At 40.5% G+C, this 22134-nt stretch overlaps 2 protein-coding genes across 3 annotated transcripts; one reads left to right on the top strand and one right to left on the bottom strand.

Annotated features, from left to right (window-relative positions):
• The first annotated feature begins 672 nt into the window (after positions 1-672).
• Positions 673-5189, top strand: fut7 (fucosyltransferase 7). Of its 2 annotated transcripts, none has more exons than XM_026344175.1 (2): positions 673-1064; positions 2155-5189. In XM_026344175.1, the coding sequence occupies exon 2, from the start codon at positions 2208-2210 to the stop codon at positions 3255-3257; it is 1050 nt and encodes a 349-aa protein (XP_026199960.1). In that variant the 5' UTR covers positions 673-1064; positions 2155-2207; the 3' UTR covers positions 3258-5189. The 2 variants fall into 2 exon arrangements, with proteins under 2 accessions (XP_026199960.1, XP_026199959.1); XM_026344174.1 differs by having other exon boundaries at positions 673-936.
• Positions 5190-7096: 1907 nt separating this feature from the next.
• Positions 7097-21222, bottom strand: npdc1b (neural proliferation, differentiation and control, 1b). The gene is made up of 9 exons (XM_026342614.1): positions 20903-21222; positions 13175-13342; positions 11770-11859; positions 11481-11678; positions 10731-10797; positions 9933-10014; positions 9407-9486; positions 9122-9221; positions 7097-8795 (listed from the first exon to the last, which is right to left on the bottom strand). Exons 1-9 carry the CDS (start codon positions 20970-20972, stop codon positions 8724-8726), a joined length of 927 nt encoding a protein of 308 aa, XP_026198399.1. The 5' UTR covers positions 20973-21222; the 3' UTR covers positions 7097-8723.
• Between the last annotated feature and the right edge of the window lie 912 nt (positions 21223-22134).

Raw genomic sequence — 22134 nt, forward strand, 5'->3', positions numbered from 1 at the left:
CAGGAATCAAATCAATAATCCTGGAGTTTATAGACAACTGCTCTACCAACTGGGCTAAATGCCACAGAGAGGGGTGTTTAAAGAGCAATTTCAGGGTTAAGACTAGGTTTTAGAGTTACGGTTGGAAATAGGTTTTGGTTCCTGGTTAGGGTAAAGTTTAGGCCAAGGCAGTTAGTTGTCATGGTTAGGGTTAGTAGGCAGTACATGTGATCAATTAAAAATTCAAACAGGGTAGATTAGCATGGCCTAGGCGACAGTAGGGGGCTAGGGAATGTATTATGTCAATGAGTTCTCACACTGACTGGCATACAAAAACAGACAGAGCATGAAGGATGTGATGAGAAAGAACTCTTTCTAGCCTTCAGCCTGTTTCCCACTGAATTGCTGAAAATGCTACCATGAATAGTGGACTCTGAGGAGTGATCCTCCGCTTTTTCTTCACATTTTACAGTAAGTTCTGAGACACATAATATAAACTGACAACAGTCAGTTAAAACACTGAAAAACAACCAGAAAAGTGTGGGAGTGTGGAGCGGGAAGCATTTTGCATTAAGTTACAAAAAACAAATGTGAACTGGGAGGGTTAAAACAGTTACTATGTGGTTGGTGCCTGCAGTAACCCTGTGTGTGCAAGCCTGTGCCCTTTTTCAAAGCCGCAAGAACAGGAAGAGGAAGACCAACTGAATGGTTTTGAAACAGGCTGGCACAGCTACAGGTATGAGAGTTTAACCACTGCCTGTGAATTTGTTTTTCTTTTTGGTGCCACCGGTTTGCCTGCTGACCATCAACTGTGATCATACAGCAGCCACAAGCTGGGTGTGTATGTATCATGTAAGAGATGAGTCACACGCTTAAGGAGGGCAAGACATCCTCTCTGTTCTAGGACGTATTGAAAAGAACAAAGCTCAGCAGACAGACTGATGCCATGTTATCCAGGTGAGTGCCAACATATCTACCTGCCTCATCTTTATTTTATTCAAATCCACCTGATAAGCTGACAGCAGAGTTTCTTTCTACGGTGCGGTAGTGTGCAGAACACTACTGTGTGAATAGTGCCACAGCTGGTAAGCAACATTTACTCATCTACCATACTTTTCTATTTTCTATTCATTTTACTTTTACTCTGTTACAAAGCAGAGGCTAATGTTATTTTTTTTACTCCACTATATTTATTTTTTAGCTTTAGTTATTAGTTCTACAAATATAAAGTCTAATAAAAATATAATAATAATTATTATTTTTATTACATAAAGTCCAAGGTTCAATTAACTTCCATCTCAACCATGTTTTAGTGTTGTGTTTTGATCCACACCAAGTCTGTAGGTATCACATTTATTTTTGTCTGTTTAATAACAATTATGAAATAACAATCATTTAATGGAAATCATTTCCATCTTTAACAATTTGTCAAAATAAAAACTGGACTAGAAACTAGAAACATTTCTGATGTCAACAGCATCAAATTCAACACAACAGAACGATAACACATTTGTTTATTTGTGGAAAACCTGTACTTTTGTTTTGAAAGTAATTTTTTAGAGCATGAACTGTCTTTCTGTTCAAATCAGCTTTTGTATAAATGATAAGTGTGTGGTTCACAGAGCTGTCAGGGTGTGACACGATCAGCAAATTCACATCTGACAGCTTCTTTTCGTATACTGCCTCATGTCATGTGAAAGCTTGTAGAATGTGTTTGTCACCAAGTGTTTAATTAGAAAATTAAAATGTTTGGCTCAAATCTACAGCTGGACTTTTTATTTTAGTGTTTATCTGAGTTAACACTCTCTGTTAAATTCACATTATTTTAGATCTAATCCAAACATGCGAGCAAAAGCAGAACTTAAACTGAAAGACAACAATGTACAATGCAACATCAGCATTTCTGCTTTCTGCTGATTCTTTGTTCTTTTCGATTGAACAAAAAAACCTCATGATGAGTGGACTGTATTGATAGTATCTCATTTATTATTTAGTATTTTGTTTTACTTCTTAGAGCTTTGATGCAATTTCATCTGTAATTACCCTGTAACTAAACTGAGTTTGCGTCTTCTGCAGAGTGAGGTTTTTGTGCTGTTAACACCTTACCCTCTGCAGTTCCTGCATTGATGAGAATGCAAGCAAAATATCTCTGATCTACCCTTCCTTCCTTTTTAGGAGTTCCATACGAGTGATTAGTGACCTTTTGACCTGGCATCCACCCAGTAGCCATGACACTGTCGGAATCGCGAGCCTTCCTCCTTCTCCTCCTCTCCTTTGTTCTTCTCAGTTCCCTGTCACCCTTGGTTTTTTACAGCTTCTTGGAGGAGAAGCTTCATACACTGAACTCTTATCCTGGTGCTCCTCGCAGAAATATCAGCATCCTACTGTGGCACTGGCCATTCGGCCGCCCCTACAGGCTGGATGGAGACAGATGCCTGGAGATGTACAACATCAGTGGCTGTTTCCTCACTGATAACACCTCTGCCTTCTCCACTGCTGACGTAGTTGTGTTCCACCACCAGGAGCTGGGAAGAGGTGTCTCCTCGCTGCCCTTGCATCTAAGTCGCCCGGCTTCCCAGCACTGGGTGTGGATGTCCTTGGAGCCACCGCACAACAATGCAAACCTCACACAGCTCAATGGCTTCTTCAACTGGACGATGAGCTACAGACGGGACGCAGATATATCTATCCCCTATGGGAAGACCATGCTAGGAGGTGAGAAGAAAGTCATCCAGGCTGCTCCGAATCGCTCCTGCCCTGTCAGCTGGGTGGTGAGCAGATACAAGTCTAACCAGGCTCGGTCTGTTGTTTACCAAAGACTACGGAACTATATCCACATAGAGGTGTACGGCAAGTGGAACAAGAAGCCACTCTCAGACAAGGAGCTGTTGCCCACTATTTCAAAGTGTCTGTTTTATCTGTCTTTTGAGAACTCTGAGGCGAAGGACTACATCAGTGAGAAGCTCTGGAGGAACGCATTCCAAGCAGGGGCCGTACCGGTGGTTCTCGGCCCCAGCAGGGCCACCTACGAGGCCCTGGCTCCTCCTGATTCCTTTATCCATGTGTTGGATTATAAGAGCATAGCAGAGCTGGCTGAGCATCTGAAGCACGTGGCTGCAGACAGACAGGCCTATGAGAAGTACCTCCAGTGGCACCACACTCACAGAATAAAAACCTACACCGACTGGAGGGAAAGACTTTGTCAAATCTGTGTCAGGTTTCCCAGGTTACCAGCCAGGCAAGTCTATCTCGACCTAGAGGGTTGGGTTAAAATGTAACTTTTGATTTCTTCATGCATTGCAGGGATTGATTGGAAAGGCGACTTGATTTCATGTACAATGACATGTGTCTCTGTTGTAAAACAGTGAGGAACAAACAAATCTCATGTGACTGGTTGGGCTGGCATTATACAAAAAAGCAGAAGTGGGACTTGATGTGTAACCATAAATAAGCATGTTCCATTTGTTCTAACCACACGGCAAGTTTCTCTTTACAATGTGCTGTAACTTGAGGTTAAACCGAAACAAGTTGTGTGATTAATATATTTTAATAGAAAAGAATTTCAAGCTGCATTTTAGAATCAATGACAATGCAAAGTTTTTAGAAATGTTTTAGTTCCAGTTAAAAATTAAGCAACTGCATTTCTGATCAGTGTGGAACAAAATCAGGCATGTTCAGCACCTAACCATCTCCCGAAAGGCACAGAAGACTTGTCAGAATCTCAATTGGTGAAATGTCCCTTTCCAACGTGCTCATCTTTCCAGGGGACAGTTTTGATAATTTTGAAACTACAATCAGACAACCACATCCACTTCATGCAGCAAATGCACAGGTGCATAGAAGTGTGAAAATAGGGCTTGAGCTTCTCTTTTTTTTGGCCCCCTCTGCTGTCACTTTTTATCTGATCAAAGTGCAACACTGGGAATGCTTTCCAGAGGAGACACAGTCTAAAGGTGCAGTTATCCCCATTTACTGCGTGTAATTCACCACGACGTGAAGGCAGCACGATTCAAAACCATTAGCTCACCTGTAAAATGATCTTGTTTCTTTGAATGATATTGAACCCTTAACAGAAACATGCTAAAATGTTCCCACTGCTCCTAAAAAAGGACAAAGCCAACAATCCTCCAGCTTTAACATCATATAGCAAACCTTTAAGGCAAAGGTGCTAAATAGGTTTTCTGCATTAATTGGTCCTAAAATGTGAATTATAATCTTTTGTTATTTGAACATACTTTAACATTTACTATGTCTGTGCTGGTGGGCTTTGATAACTGCTTGATTTAAATTGGAGTCATTTGAGCTGGGTGCCCACTTCCAGGGAGAGTAAGCTGCCCCTCCAGAATCGTATTCGTGGCCATGCAGATTCAATCAGCTCAGTCTATAGTCTATAATGTCACCGATGTCACCCTAATACTAACACCATAACCCATCTAATGATGTGTGCATGTATGGTATGTATGCATAAAAGCAGAAGCTCTGTACGATGTTAGATTTAGCCTGACAGTGCTCCGACACACTGACATATAGAGATATAGAAGTGACTTTTCAGTTCAGTAAATTATGACTCATACATATTTCAACTTCACAGTCACTCTAACTTTGACATAAGAAGAATGTGGGTTGCCTGAAGAGTTATTACGTTTCCAGTCAGTGGTGGAAGAAGGGCCTTGAACCTTGAACTGTGTATATTGATTAACTCAATAAACTGAGCTGTGTTTTACACTCATATTACACTATCGATTCTATTATTCTATTTCTATGTTGTTGATGTCCCTCTCTTGTCTCTCTCTTGTCCACCACCACCACGTCCTGAGGGTGGGTTTTATTAGGACTTTGGATATTGTTGAAAGAGGAATGCTGAAATCTTTACCAAACTAAAAAATCAAGGACATAAACTCAGGATGCTTAATGTTACACATGATAAGTGAAGTCCTTCATTTACAGTTCGAATCTGTTTATTGACACAGACACATCAAACTTCATTTAATTTAAGACAACTCATTTATCCCACTGGAGTCTTTGACTCCTCATCACACTGGTCCACTTTCAGCAGAAAACTGAGGAAACTGACCTATAAGGTATTTGGTCCTTTAACACGTTAACATGTATATTTGTCTTCCTGCTTTGCTCCTTCTGCTGCTTACTGCTAAATACTGGGTACTGGTTGTGTACTTTAAGACAATACAAACACAGCTTGCTGCAGCTGACACACTGGTCAGAGTGGCCCTGCTGACCCCTGTCCGTCCTTTTAAGTATACATATGGAGCATGTTACTATTTCCTCTCACTGTGATGTTGGTGGTCTGTTGCAGCCAAAATCTTCTTTACAGAAGCATCAGAGCCATTGATGCCAATTAACTGAAAACCAATTAGGAAGCCGACTCTGTGCTGGGGGCTTCTCTTGAACCCTTGCTGTTGATTGTGATCATCATGGAGAACATGCTGACATGCTCTCTACCACCTGCTGCCATTAGCAGCCGTCACACTGTACAGTGACCCTCCAGTTGTGCAGAGACTTCTTTAATACTGTTTTTGACTGACTACTGCAAAACTGGAGTTTCCCTTTGGGAAGTACTTATCTCTCAGGTTCCACTCTAGCATTAAATTGTTGTGCCAGTAGATGGACCTCTTCACCACCATTTACTTACATGTTCACTCAGCAACTACACACTTGAACACTATTTTGTTTTGTTTTTTTTATTTGTGTGAGGGACACACTAACTTAATTCATGAGTGAAAAACAACCCTAACACAATGAAGGTAAGTTGAATTCAGTCGAATGTATTGTTCTCACAGTTCCACTTGCTGTAAACAGAGCTACTTTCTACCAGTGTAAATAGTGTTTTTAAGAGAATGTGCTTTACATCTGACAGAAAAACCATGTCATATTTCAGTTTATATAAATATTTATTTCTTTGTCTCTGGTATATCCACGTGCATGCTAAACATAGTGATAAAGAAGTTCTCATTAGTGTAGATAACATATAATATATAGTCTGAAAACAGTCGGTATCAAAGAGAACTAGCCTATAGGTAGTTACTTGTTCTAGAGTTCCTTCAAGAGACCCATTCATAATCAGAGAAAGAACAGCACAACTATTTAACCAGCTTGATTTTTTAGCTCTCAGTACTGGTGAAGGGAAAGTAGAGAGAGCCATGGAACATTTAAAAAAGGCAGTCAGCCAGATCTTTGTTAGTGATCCCTCATCCGTCCAATCAAGAAACGTTTCTTTCTGTTTCTGTGCCACAAGCTCAGTGGATTTCAAAAAACAGTCTTTAAAACACAGTTAAAGAGCTCCAGTTCTTCTTCTACATTGTCAATACTCGGTAGATGTTTCTTTTTTCACGCACCGACACTAGACGCGTGTCTGTGAGCCGGTCAAATGCAGTTTTAACATGCACCTCCAGTGTGGGAGAGCTGAGAGGCTGAGAAGGTAGGAGAAGGCTGAAGAGAGGAGCCGCGGACGGCGGCTTTCCTGAGAGACGACAACGAGAGGCCACAGTCACATCCCTGCCAAAGCGTGTACACTGCAGCAGAAGAGTCATCCTGGGTGTGTGTTGTTGAATGTGTGATCTATGCAGTGGAGCATTACACAGTAGGGTAGTTGTGCATGTCTTGTCTGTACAGTGTTTAAGCTGGGTGAGAGTAGCAGGTTGAGTTAAGGAAAAAGCAGAGGATATGCATGTGAGATGCACCAGTCTGTCATTATAAAACCATGCTGCTGTGTGCATTGTGTTCATTAAGCTACAAAACCACTGAAAGACCAGGTTGCATTCTTTATATACACACGCTACATAAGACATATATGTCCATAGATGATTATGTTTAAATGAAATGATTTGATCAAACTGAAATGATATTGAGTATAATTATTGGGCATATTGAGTATCATTTATGTATTATTAAATTCAAATGTAATACAGCGCTGGCCACTGCTCTTGAATTCTTGAGATATTACCAATATCTCGACCCGAACCCTGACTACTGGCTAAAATATGACATGAATTAACTAAATTCTTCCATATACATTATCTGTCGTCTTCAGTATTAATATATAATGTAAAAAAAACAAAAACAAAAAACAGATACGCTACCGTTCAAATGTTTGGGCTTGTTTTAAAATGTCTCTCTAATTTTTTTATGCATTAAAAACATTCAATTGATTAAAAATACAGTGAAGACATTGCACAATGCTGTAAATGAATACTATATAAACATATAGCAGTTCAATGTGAGCAATTCAACAGACTGGTCATTAGAAAGCCCTTTGTAATTTTGTTAGTTTAGCTACTGCTGTGCTGATTAACCAACAATAAAAAGGTTCTTCTTTAGTTTAGTTGAGTATCTGGAAAATAAGCAATTGAATTATAGGCTTAAAATGACAGACAACTTTATTCTAAAACTCAGAACATGATCAAAAAAAGAAGATTAGTGAGATGAAGGACTTAAGCACTTCATTTAGGTTAATGTTATTTGTCTTATTTAAAGCATTTATCATGTGTTGACTGGTTGTCTTTGACGTCAGTGTGACACGATTTGTACAACTTATACATAGTGCTTGTCTTTGTTCATGTTCCCCAGTACAGGAACCTTGTTTGAATACTCTCTGCTTTCCCCTTAATCACCAAACCTACTATGTTTCAATAACAGCACAATATGCACTTATAAATGTTAAAGTATGTGTTCGAACCATGGACATCTCTACTTTTCTGGTACTGTCCCTTCCACATGTGTAGGAATGCGCGATAAGGAAACAGTTTAATATTTGAGGAACATGTGTAGGAACAGTAAGAGGTAAGATCTGTACACACCAGCAGTTATATACAGATCACAAAACCATGGGAACAAGCCATGTTAGTCAGATACCATATATACAAGATGGACTCACTCTGGTTCAGAGTTCTAGGTAAAGAAGTTTCAAATTCCTTTGAAATTATTCAAGTTTTATGTCTATATATATCTATATAGATATATAGATATGTATCTAAATATATAATTATCATTAGCAAGTTTGCACAAGATACTTGTAAGAACAGTAAATGCATATTGACCCAGGTTTCATACACAGCGTCATCAATACATGCATAGAGCAAATATACTGAGAACACAATGGCTACATATGGATAGATGCTGCGTGTAGATGTGTTCATGAAAGACTAAAATCACATTTCTTTTTTTAAGAAAAAAATACTACAAATAAAAACAAAGCCTGCAGTTTGAACTCAATTAATTAAGGAATATTTACTGATTAATAAACATGTTCATTGAGAACTAATCGAGGAATACTTAGGAATAGCTCAATGGCATCAGAGGACTGTCTGTGCACTTTGGTCTATTAACGCAGGACATTCAATTCAGTATGCTCATCTGTTACCTGTTTCAAGTCATTCTGAGCTTCTAGATTTGGGCTAACTATAATTTTGTAAACAAACAAAAAAAAAAAAAAGCATGAAAAGAAGAGAATAAAGCTGTCGGATGAGAGACAGTGGTGCAGGATTCAGTACTGCTTCAACGTTAACCTTAGCCTTAGAGCAGCCATCCTCTAAATGTCCACAAACGCCTCACTCCTCTTCCTCTCCCTCCTCTGTATCTTACACGGTCCGTCCTGTCCATTAAAAGGGTTGGACTGAGCACAGCAGTGTGTGTGGAGTGTGTGTGGGCGTAAATTCAATGATTTGATCACACTGCATTCATGATTTGAGTGCTGCATTCAGAGGGTGGAGAACTGGAAATGTCCAGGTTTACTTGTGGAACCTCTGGAGGTAAAGGGTGGAGTCATCGAAAAGCGGGTTCTTCACCTCCATCTCCCCTGTCTAAAGATGGACACAGAGATGGGAAAAGGATTCATTATCAGAAATGACATGTTGTCTGTTCCGGGGTGACATTATGGCTCTGTTTGCACAAAGTCAATCTAGATAGAGAGCAGTTATGTTACACAGATTACAGGATATTTCTATCATAACGTGTTCGTGCTCACCTGCTGAATACTAGTACGATATGTCACTAATGTTCTCTGTATTACTAATAGTAAATCCAATCGTACTTCCCTACAAGTATTCTTTAACACTCCAATTAGTGTTGTGGAGGTTTATGCTGACCTGATCATATACTGTAACTATAGAGTTTAGAGTTTACTCACAGGTGCCAATCCAGGACATTCATACACTGTGAAGTCTCCATCCTCATTCTCCTCATCTGTTGATGCTCCTGAGTCAGGAACTTTTGGTTCATCCCTGTGCCTGCAGATGTGACACACACACACACACACACACACACACACACACACACACACACACACACACACACACACACACACTTAAGAGTTATAAAATATTCAGAAGACAGCACAGAGTCAAAGAAGGACAAGAGACAGACACAAATGTTCAGGAAAGATATGAGTGTCTGGGCTAAGAGGACAACTCACTTCTCCAGGGAGAGCATCTGCTGCTTCTGGTGCTGGTAGTGGTACATCTGGGCACTCTGAGCCAGCTTCTTGTCCCCGGGCTGGAACCAATCAATGGGCAGAGGGGACATGAGAAAGTCAGTGGCATTCACCCAAATCAAGTCACGCTGTTCAGTTGACATTCACTTTGCTGCACGTGGTTGTGCTGCACGTGTTCAAGTTGCGAAACTGGTGGAGGAGTTGGGAGCTAGACAGATGCAGCTACCTTGCTGTTAGCTGTGTTACTGGATGAATGTTTCCTAAGGTGTCCGCTGTCTAACCCTAATGCAAAAACACACTGAAGTGGTATACAGTGTAATGATATGCTGTTCTACACTTTATTTTGCATATTTAAAATGAATTAGTCACAGCAGCTGGCTGCAGCTGGATAGTATAGAGGTAAGATCACTGTCCTTCATGTGGGGTTCAAATCTCAGGTTCTCCCCAATTATGCCAGTATTAAGTTTCCGTTTTTAGTTTCCACAAACGACTGATATTTTCTACTCACCAAATTGTCAAAGGTTTGGGTTCTGACCAGTCCATACGCAGGGTAGTCTACCTTCTTAGTTAGACGCACACCTTTCTGCAATCTGTAACAAAATAAGTGACAACACTGAGAAATGCTGCATCAGAATAGATCTAACATTTGTGAACGCACTTGGAACTGACATTACTGTGTCTCTGCAACATTACCACTGGTGTAAAAATAAAAGTAGGACATTTCTAAATTGTGCACAGTAAAAACTTCATCATTCTAAAACTTCAGTAAGTCAGTGATCTTACAAAATACAAAACTAAATATTTAATACAGAAACACTGAGGAGAAAAAATATTTATATCTTTACCAAGAATGTTTTTTTTGGATATTGTACAATAAGTTTAGCTTAGCTCAGAACAGGGGGTTTTGAATACTACATGCTAAAGAACTAGAATCTACTCAGTACAGACTTTTAACATAACTGGTTGCTTAATCTATTAGTTACTAATCAAGCAACAATAAAATTGTTGATGGCAGTATATTCATTTTTATTATTGATGAGTGATTGGTTTTTCAGCATAAGTGCATAAACTGTCTGGTTGTAGCCTTGTTAGTCCTCTGGGCTGGATAACTACATGTTATCAAGCCACATCTCTTTAAGCTGTGGAAAACACTAACAGTCTATTTATAGACCTGTTAAACTGTTTAACTAAGAAATAAATGCAGTAATCAGCAGTTAAAGCATTGTTGGTTACAGCCCTAAATGGAACTTGCTATCAAAAGAGGTGAACATGCAGTAGTGCAAGAAGAGAAGAGTAAATGCCTTACCTGATCCAGCAGGCTCCTGCGATGATCAAAGCTAGAGAACCTGCCACGATGAAGACACTGCTCATGACTGTGAACAGATACATACAGACAGTCAGAGGCAGAGAAAGTGGTGCAGATCTGTGGGCATCAGAGGAAGACATGGTCCCTGACTGAAAGATCTGGTGAAGTGTCAGAAGCTCAGAGAAGAGCTCACGGAAAGAACCGTGTCAGTGTGCCAGTTACAGTGTAGTACCCATATCTGCTGCCGTGTCAACAGTGAAAGCAACACTTGTCATAGTAATGGAGCGAAGCCTAACTAATGGACACTAACATACTAATTCTGTTCTGTTTCACACTGTAGTCAATTTGAGGTCAGTCAGGAGATTTCAGCTTATGTGTGCTCAAACAAAGGAAGTCATTTTACTAAAGTATAATCCACATTAAGATGTGATGCACATTTCTCCCTCATTTTCACATCCATGATTTATTTAAAGAGGGGTTTGTTTTGACTTGATTCCTGGGGAGATTTCCAGGAAACAAGACCTCCGTTTTTCTTGGGATTTTACTCATGTGTGCGCTTGCGTGTTTATGTGCTGATGTACTGAACCAACACCAAGAAACTATCTCAACTAAATGATAAAGTAGGACCTTAAAAAGGATGAAGAATAGTTTTTCTCAACTCAAAGATACAGCAAAGACTGGTCTACCTAACAGTAACAGTAACAGGAACTGTTCATCAGAGGTCAGGGCTAAAGGACAGAAAAGACTTACTGATGAAGACTTGGTCATTGGAGGGGTAGGGGAGGATGACAGGCTGGCTGAGCAGAGTGGTGGTGCGGTTTGTGGTGGTGGTCGGTGGAACCGTGCTGGTGACACTCTGGCTTGTGGGCTGCCCTGTGACGGGAGCTCTATGAGCGGAGGCGGTCTCACTGACCTGCTTGGATTTGGACTTGGAGCCATCCTTGGGGGCTGTAGCCAAGATAAGGAAATGAAAAAGTTGGAGTTATTACATCACCGGGGGTGTAGTGGTAAATAGAAAAAGGGAAAAGTAGTCAACTACCTGGCAGCCTGGATTCAGTTTTCTGTTCGCTGATGATGGCAGAGAGGAAGTCGATTTCCTGATCCAGGTCTGGATAAGTGCTCATCTTAGCTGGAGGAAAACAAATCCAGATCCATCATTGTCTTCAATGAAACACTACGTTCATCACAGCTGCTGTAGCTAGAAGGTGCTTGAAAGATTGATGGATGTTACTGAAAACATGATCACATATTTACACCGAGTCCTCGTGTTAGAATTAGGGAACTTAATTAAACAAATGATACAAAAAACACATATTCAAATAGTTAAATGTGTTGGATTAAAAAATATCATCTGAGTCACACAGAGTAAGTGACACCCGCTCAGTGTTACTGCTGCTGGAAATAACAGCCATTTGTCCTGCCCACTTGGGAATAGTGCTGAGGGTCAGGTCGGTGGATTTAAAAAAAGATAACACCTCCCACCCTGTGAGGTATAAAAAATAAAAAGGACAACCTGCTCAGTTTAATGAATGAACAATGTCTCCTCCACTACTTGTGATCCTGTGCTGCAGTGCAGAGCGTCACCACACTGCCTGCCAGTTTACAACACTGATGAGTGGGAGTAAGTCACGCAGGCATAAGAGTCGAGAGATCCCTTCATGAGATTGTTGTTAAATTGTAGAGTTGAACTAATTTTACTCGACCGGCTGAGTGCAGGACATCTTTCACAAAGACAAGACACACAGCACAAATATCTGGAAGCTGGAAGCTGGAAGCACTCGGATGTTATTTTATAGCCTCTCTGCCCTGTTGGCATCAGCTGGCTTCATTTTTAAACCCCCAGTGAGTTACAGTTCCTGGGCAAGCTCATGGTTGTTGAGTGTTACCATAAGGTTTAAAGGCTCGGACACAGCATAAGCCGATGATTCACAGTGGCATATTTGACCTGCATGTCAAGTCCGAGTGAGTCAATTAAGACCAAATGGCCAAATGAGTTAATGACTTTTTTGAAGATCTTGAGAGGAAAAGTAACCCACACGTTTACATAGAACTGTACCATAGTACTGTCGATGAGAACTGTGTGTGTGTGTCTTACTATGTGTGTTACTGTGTGTGTTACTGTGTGTGTTACTGTGTGTGTTACTGTGTGTGGGTGGATGGCTCGGTACTTTACTAGCCCTTCTGCTCAAAGCGTGGGTGGATGACAATAAGGAGAATGAGACAAGGAAAGGGTGAGTGAGAGATGTGGGCGGTGGAGAGGGTCTTCCTCAGAATCATGAATGAAAAGCATCACTGCAGCATCGGGGGGGGGACAGAGGAGAGGACATGAAGCCAGTACACTGCTTCATACTGTCTGTGTGGTGCTTCACATGTTCAATTTTATTTAGCGGGTTTAGAAATGATAGATAACAATAATAACAAACTAAAAGAAGCCCACCACTGACCTTTACTGAACTGAGCAGAGTGAGGAGCGTGCCTCCTCTTCACGACACAGCGGCCATGGGAGTTCTCCACCAGAGGATGCAAGCAGGGGCCACAGTGTGAGCTGCCCGGCTGGCAGAAGTGTCGTCCTGCTTGGGCACAGTCTAAACTCCGAGGGCACAGATGAGATTCTATGGAGAAAGACAAAACACAAAATGAAGATACATTGTTAATGTTGTAAATGACTACTGTAGCTAGAAATAGCAGATTTATATTGGAATATGTACAAAAGACTGTTTTGTTTGTTTGTTGACTAGACTCCATGTTTTACACTACACAACCACAACTTCAACAGTACAAACCTCTTTCTTTAGTGACACTGAAATCTAAGCAGCCTCCTCACGCCTGAGTGTAGCTGGTGTTTTTGAAGATGACCACTGTAATACTACAAGGCACCTTCAGGAAAATGCCAGCTTGGAAAATGTCACTGTAACTTGAGAACAGATGAAAGTGGGCAGCCTGACCTCTTCTCGACTGCTGTGATACTGTTTTATTGTGGGGGGTGGAGGTGGCACTGCCTTTCTGGTGCAATTTATGACAGGGTATCAGTGGGAAAGGGTTTCAGCAGTTAGCAGCTGAATGCAGAGCTGGGACAACTTGACAGATTTGTCTGTGACATGTTTTTCCTCACTTGTTATCAGAGCAGCAGCAGGACTGCTCAATACCTGTATATCAACACTTAGTGGGTTTTCATTGTGTCTTCTTTTTGTGTTTTATTCATTTTGTGGCCAATATGCATGATACATCATAATCCCCTTATCAGTGTTAGTTAAGTAAAACACAAACAAATCAAATGAGCTTTGGTGGATCCATTCCATTCCTACAACGCTCTCACTGACTATCACAGCACTGCTGTACTTGCTACCCCACAGGGACTATCTGTTGCACTTGTTTTTCAGTGTGATACTGCATCCATTTACTTCTCCCAGCATTTTTTTTTCCTGTTATTTAACAGAGGACGTCTGAGCAGAGGCAGTGAGGAGAACAGGAGAAAGCTGGACTTCTCTGGAGCCTCTGGCAGCGCTCCTGATGTCACGGGGGAAAATAATTACACCCAATTATCAATATTAACCCCTTTAGCTTCCTCGCCAGAATTGTGCTCGTCTCTGCTACAGGGACCTAGGCTCTGGTTGCTACGGCAACTTCCACTGCAACCGAGGAGGTGTGACATCATCAGGGGGTGAGTCACTGCACGAATGCACAAGTCAGGGATGGAAGACTTGTCTCAGGCTGGAGAGGGAAAAGGCAGGGATGACATATGCATGGTGAAAAAGTAAAAGACTGCTTTTATACATGCACAGCTATTTGTTTTTAATTCGACATATGTTCAGAAAAAGACATTTAGGCACAATGACATTAGGCTCTCTCTACTGAGTGAGCTAGGTGCCTGTGTTTTTGTACTGGTGCTCGCCGCACTATGACTGAAGCAGCTGTCAAACTGTACACCTCATACATACAGACAATGGCCTGCCCTTGGACACTACAAACGCAGCAGCTAATCTATGCAAAGCTTTACAACTGGATGATGGAGAGCAGAAAGCACTGGGACAACCCGCTTCCCTGCTTCTGTCAGCCACAGTAGTGACCACAGAGCCTGTGTGCCTGACATGAATTAGCTGCTAAACGTGGAAAACATCTCAGTGAGTTTAGGGAATGATATGTTGTGGCTCTCTACTGCAGAAGTGGAAACATCAACCTGAACTCCCTGTTACATTAAAACAGGGAGATACAACTGAGCAACATTTACCAAAGATCTCCATCATGAGAAAACACTACATTAATGGGATAGAAGTATCAACATCTAATAATCACGATAATGTTATAATAAATTACACAAGCACCATTATTGCTTTAGATAATTTCACATTCAAATAAAACAAGCCCACTAGGCAACTTCATCAAAGCTATTTTGAAAACACAGTGTTAGTGCATTAGAGCATGTATTTTCTATTATTATTATATTGTTATTATTACTTTTTGTCTTTGTGGACCAGCACCACTGATGTTCACCAAGTCTCTTAGCACCAATAAAATTCCCACAGTGTCAAATCCACTTTCTTCTAAAGTCCCAGTTTCCTAGCAACCTCTTGTCCTGTGTTTGATCAAAGAAAATGAAACATGTTCATTCTCTCTTTTCTCATTTACTCCATCTCAAGGCTGGACTAAATGATATGTTCGTAAAGGCTTTGGGTAGGACTTGACACAGGCAGGCTTTTTATGACCAATAATGCTGCACAACTTCCATGTCTCAACTCATATCTGACTGCTGCCTCTTCCAACGGCTATGGAGGAGTATAACGTTCAATATTACATTACAGCACATTGGAATAATAGAATAAACACGTCTTCACATGAGCTCATTTAAGATGTTTATTTACTTATCAGTTTATTCACATTGGATAATTATAATCTTTAAACTGTGTGGGGTTACACATATGTTGTTTCCAGCTCGTTTTTCTGCACCTTAAACAATAATCTACAAATAGAGGACCCACTGAACTGTTAGTTTGGCAAGTTTGCATAAAAATCTGCAACTAAGAAAGTGGAAACTAGTTGAACATGCTTGTTAACATTACAACTTATAATTTTTTTTACCAGGACTGGCTGAGTGAAGGAGAGACACATGTGAAACTGAAACAATAACGCGTTCTCTTCCTGATCAACATCCTGTGAAGCAGAATGTGGTCCCCTTGGGAAACTATCTGGTGACATTTGCTAAGAAGCTGGTAAAGGTGGAGCCACTAGACGTACTGACAAGTGTTAATCCCTAAAAACTCATAATTATTTATTAGTCATTTACATGTTTATAACAATTTGCAGCTGTAATGACTAACAAGCGACATAAAAGCAAAATCATTCCCTCTGAAATGTTGTCACCAAAAGTAGAAGTAACATGAGATCAGACTACAACAGTAAAGTTAGTTATTCCAGTACTCTATTACCTATTTTTGTCTGGTTTCAATGTGTGTTGCTGCTTTGCTCCAGACTGATCGATCAGAGTGGAGCCTCAGTGAATACAAATAGATCATCTTTTTCCACTTCTCTGCTGCGCTCAGGTGAAGTGACATTCAGCACAAGAGGACGCCATATTGAACGCAGCGACAGGCTCCCTTCACCAAGCAGCTCTCACAGGAACTGAACTGGAAATGTCAGACAGCAGAGAGAGGCTTTGATGATGCGTGTGCTTTCACAGCCTTGACACTGCTGACGCTCACACAGAGGCAGCGGGGTGCAAAGATACAGAGGTGTCTGCACGGTGGGTGGGTGTGAGGTCCTGATCACTGATATGTCTGCAGACAAATCAGACCACATCACAGTGCTGTGCGGGCATCATTTAAACAAACTGTGTTTTAGGTGCCGTCACTCCAAAGCATTAAAAACTGTACTTGTTTCCAGCTTGCACACATGGCAAACCATGGGGTTTACTGCCATAGCTAAACCATGTTCAACAGGAACAAAGCTAACATACTGATTTACAGTATCTTATATACAGTTTAACTAGCATTAAACACACAGGCCTGCTGACGTTGATGAACAATTCATTCAGGAATAAATTAGAATCATAATCACATTACAGGACTGATTTGGACTGATGATCTCGTAAAGTTAAGTGCTCATCAGAATCGATATGACACAACATCTGGGGACCATTTATGCCGGTACCAAATTCTGCATCCAGCTGTTATGTGGGTCGATCAGCGGATTTAATCTGCTAGGCACGATGGATACTGTATCTCTAAAACATTTGGTGAGTCATCAGATCAACCTGCTGCTGGTGCTGGGGGAAAACCCAGAAGATCCCCAAATTAAGATTCATCCACTGGGGAACACGAAAGTGACTGTAGAAAATATAATGGTAGTTCATGCATTAGCTCTTGAGGTACAATATATCAGAGTCTAGATTAAGAAACCCACAATGGCAACCCTAGAACCACCCTGCTGCAGACAGACAAAGTTAGTCCTGCTGGCTGTTCTCTTGAGTGAGGAACTCAGTGGACTCCTATGGCCATCAATGGGCACGGTGCCTGTATTGTCCAAGTGTCCCAGACAGATGGACATGCGAATGGACAGCTTACAACTCACTGCCAAGTCATCCAAGTTCAGAGCATCATGAGACTTATGGCTCACCTGGCAGGGTGAAAGAGGATCAAGGCTAAGAGGTGGCACATGTGCAAAGAGAGAAAGTCACACTGCTCAGTAGAGGTGTGCTGCTAATGTTGACTTCACAGGACAGCATGTGTATACAGCCGAAATATAGTTCAACATAGGAGGAAAGTGAGATGAGAAAATCAGCGCTGGAGTTAGGATGTGGTTAGCCTAGCTTAGCATAAGCTTTGATGAATTTAAACAAATAATAAACTGATGCACTAGATGCTCTTTTTTTACAGTGGCCCAGTGCTAAACAGGACTGAACTGAATATTACATCATATCAGTACTGGTGAAGTAGTGCTATTAAACCATGTACAGCTGTCATTCAAGATAACTAAAGCAAAAAAAGGAGAAATCTACTGATTCAGAATAGAATCTGTTCATCACTGTAGTACCAAATATCAACCTGTTGCATTTGGAAAGAAAAGATGTAACAATTATCCTCCAATGGCAAAAACTTCAGTACGCACATCACTCATAAATAAAGATAAACAATGTAGGAATTAATATGCTGTAATATACAGTGACCCCAGAAGGTATTCACAGTGCTTAACTTGTTACAGCATTATTCCAAAAATGAATTCAATTCACTGTTTTCCTCAAAATATGAAAAAACCCATAATATCAAAGTAAAATAAACATTCTTAATTTTTTTTCAATTTTATTAAAAATTGAAATCGCCCTGTAAGAAGGGGCTGTGTTAGGAACAGAATCCTGAATGTTCCTGAACCCATGAAGAGCAGATTTACAGGGCACCCAGGAAACTGACTCCCTAGAAGCAGTGGCCCCTTTCACACAACACAGGCCCTAATCAGGTTATGTTTGGTTTAAAAGCCTGATTGGAACCTGGTTTCAGGTCATCAGGGACAACAGCCAAGCCAGAGGCACAAGCATCCATCTCTTAAATGCTGCTTAACTGAATTTGAATCTTTGAGATAAATTTTAACAAAGCTTGTTCAACACAGTCTTCTTAATTAGTGTAGTTTTTACTGTACATGATGAGAACATACAAACCCAATGTCCTTTGTGTTCCACCTGTTTCACTACAAAGTAAAATTCAAATTGAAAACCAAATCTCTATCTAAAGAACAAATCTCTGCATATTGAAATATTTGTGTGTTTTCGTGTTTGTTCACCTAACCACCATCCCCAACTGCTGATAGTGCACAGGGGTCTTAAAGGGCTGTTCCATTTTAGTGGGGAATATTTCAACCACTATTTTATGGGTAAACTATAATTGGATCCGACCTAGATGTTGGCTGATGGTTGAATGAAAAGGCTTCAATAATGTGACTGTGACAGGAGCAGCAAGACACGATGCAACAGAGGACCAGCTGTCAGGGAAACGGCTCGTCCTAACACATGGCAACAGATGCGTGTCCAGGCTAAGAGTCCACGACTAAGTCACACTAATAGGAATTTCAGGTCAGACTAGTCAATACGGACTAGACTGGCTTTTTATTTAACAGCACATATTATACAATTTCCTTTCTTTTTTTTTGCCTATATCTAAGATTAATGATGCTTAAAGTTGACCCTTGTCCATTGTGTAACAGATGTATACATTTTTGGTGGGGCAACAGTTTTACTTGTTATATTTATTGACTAAATGTATTGTTTTTTTTTGTTATCCAATTTAATTATTTGCATATTTTATTATTACCATTTCTCACCTTACCCATTTTCTCTTCTGTTCTTTCTGGCTGTGGTCTATGTGTCATCCTTATGTGACTACGCCTGTAAACTGTGAAGTTATCTAGCCGAGCTGTCACCGACCACAGTGGCACGGAGCACTTCAACTTCAACAGGAATGCGTCTCTGACGACAACCAGACCATAGCCAGTGCCTCTACTCATGATAACGGAGGCCGTGCGTGATACCACCAACATACGCACTCACATGCCCTGAAAACATCGAGCTCCATCCATTCCTCTCGCACTGAATCATCCATTTCCTACATCACAAGCTAATGTGATTTCTTTTGTACTGTCTCACAGACAAATGCTCACATCACGTTGGAAAGGCCAGAGTCACTGTACATCAATGTGTGTGCCTTTTTTTTACCTGCATCTCTAAAAAACTGAACAATACAAGCTACAGTACCAGTTTATTTCTAAATGTCTCTGGGAATCAAGTAAACATCTAACATTAATGACATTATGTATTTTAATCTGTCTACCTTTTGCTAACTAGAGTATCTTAGAGCTGATCCTGGCACATTTTAGCCTTTGTTTCTTCAACTCTGATTTATCCATTTTAACCTGCTCAGTACAGCTCATCCTCACTGTCAGCTCTCCTTCATTTATGCCTTTTAATGTGACTATACAACTAATAATTACCATCATACAGATGAATCCAAGATAATCTGGCTGCAAACCATGAGCAAAAAACAAGCAAAACACTGTTTCACTATTTTGACTAATGAATTAATCGAATCATCAACAACATAACTGACTGAGACGTGGGAGTCTTAAATGATTCTGTAAGTTTGTTTTTGATTAAATGATCAAGTCTATAAACTACAGATAACATTATTTTTCCCGGAGCACACACTCGACAGACCTTATGTCTTCCAAACAACATGTAGTGTAGAAATAAAAAATAAATAAATAAATAATACAGAGATATAAAACTGTACAGAAACTGGAACCAAATACTGGTTTTAAGTTTATATAGACACATCATTAATTATCAATACAATAATTGTCCATTCAATGTCTATCCACCTATAAATCAATGAATTAGCACCGTTCACAGTAATCTTAAGACAGGACATGACACTTAATCAGTTTAGAAACAGTAATGAAGCACAAAAGCATCTCTGCTTGTGAAAGGAGCATCATCATTTCAGTGAGGATTAGAACAGACACACACACTTTCTTTCACAACTCATTGTGATACTCATCTGACTCACAGTAAAGGCACACTGATTACACTGTACACATTTTACCAGCCCCCACCCTGTGTTGAACTAATACTTCCAGTGTTATCAGTGTTATTTTCTCAGTACTGAACTGATTGGTTGTTCTTCCCATTATTACATTTTGTTTCAAATTGCTCGTTTTATTAAAGCACTCGGATGTTGCTGCAGAGGAAATGCAGGAATGTTTGTTGTTAGTTTTTTTTTTAGATGTTTGTGATTTGTTTGTTTTTTAAATAAATTATTTCATTATAAATGAAAAAAACAAAACAAACCAAAACAAAACAATAGCGTGCTAATAATGATATTTTCTATACCCAGTGAAATAAAAATGTATCACTATAGGATAAATGCCATGAGATCACAGATATTCTTGACATAGGCAAACTAATGGTGTATTAGTGTGTCTAATACAGTCTAACCTGCATCATACAGTCATACCACAGCAGATCAATGACAACCTCTACAGTATAAACTCCTAACCTAGGACCAGTGTCAGCCTGACAGCCTTATTTTATCACCAGTTACATTAGAGAACTAGTTGAATAGCTTGATGCACATGTTGCCCACTTCCTAACACCAGCCAGTGTGTGACTGACAGCAGGTAGGAGAGGATCTCACCTGTCAAGCAGGTGCTCAGCACCATCAGGGCCGCAAGCGTCGCAGCCTGGCCGAGCAGCGGGGCCCGCATCCTGGGCAGAGCTCCGACGACTGGCAGGGAGGCTGGGAGGGAGACCGACCGAAGCACAAGAAGGAAGAGGAGGAGGAGGAGGTGTCGGCGGGGGGGTGCTCGGTGCTGATCATTCCCCCATACCCCGATGCTCAGGGAGGAGAGCAATCACAAAACCGAATAAATAGCAGACAAAAGCAAAGGCGTTCAGGAGAAGATGCTGGCGGCAGCAGGGATCATCCGAGCCTCGCTGTGTGCTCTGCACCGCAGACCTGCTCCACCGCTCTTCAAAGATGACTGGCTCAATGAGCGATGCTTCGTGTGCTGAGCTGGAGCAGAGGCACGTCGCTCGGTGACGTCAGCACGCTGCTCCCTCTGCGCTCCGGGGCAGAATCTTGTTTTTCTTCAGGTTTCATCTAAAGTAGAGAATAAAAAAGCCCGGATAAAACGGATTAGAGCTTCTGAACCCTGTGGAAGTATGGCAGCAATCAATCTACAGCATCCAGAGGTGAACATGATGGTTACTGCACCTGATATCAGCAACAAACCTGCCTGGACTGAGGCCTTTTTACTGCTAATAATAATACTAATGATAATTAAAAATGTCCTAGTTGGACTTTATAGGGTTTGTATATTTTGCAAGATGTAGAAACAGAAAGACATGTCAATAATTAAATTAGGATATTTCATTTGTTTTGGACAAGCTTTAAAAATGTGTCTATGTAAGGATTTATAAGATCTTTACCCATAATATTGTTAATATAATCTGATATTTTTGCGTACTGAAAAGAAATAAAGTTCTGTGTGAAACTGTGTGCTAACAATGATTAGCTCATTTCCTTAAGGTCCAAAAGGAAAGTTAAGCAAAGCGTTATGTTACAGCTTGTACATGTTGTTAACGTTAGGACAGGATTAATGTATATATCTTGCGAAGTTTAAATTAAATTGATGACATGATTTCTAGGTGAAAGTGCAATATGTAGAAACTAAATGTGTTTTTCTCATTTTTTCTCAAGTATGACAATTAGCGGGATCAATTATATTTTCAACTACTGCCAAACTCCACACTGAGAGCTGACCAAAGTAGGTTCATGGGACTTTCAATGTTTCAATTGTTTGAATTATATCTCAGACAGAAATTAACATTAAATTGGTTGAAAACCCCATATTTTGTGTCTGGGTT

This window comes from Anabas testudineus, chromosome 9 (genome assembly GCF_900324465.2).
Source record: "Anabas testudineus chromosome 9, fAnaTes1.2, whole genome shotgun sequence".
NCBI classification, from domain to species: Eukaryota; Metazoa; Chordata; class Actinopteri; order Anabantiformes; family Anabantidae; genus Anabas; species Anabas testudineus.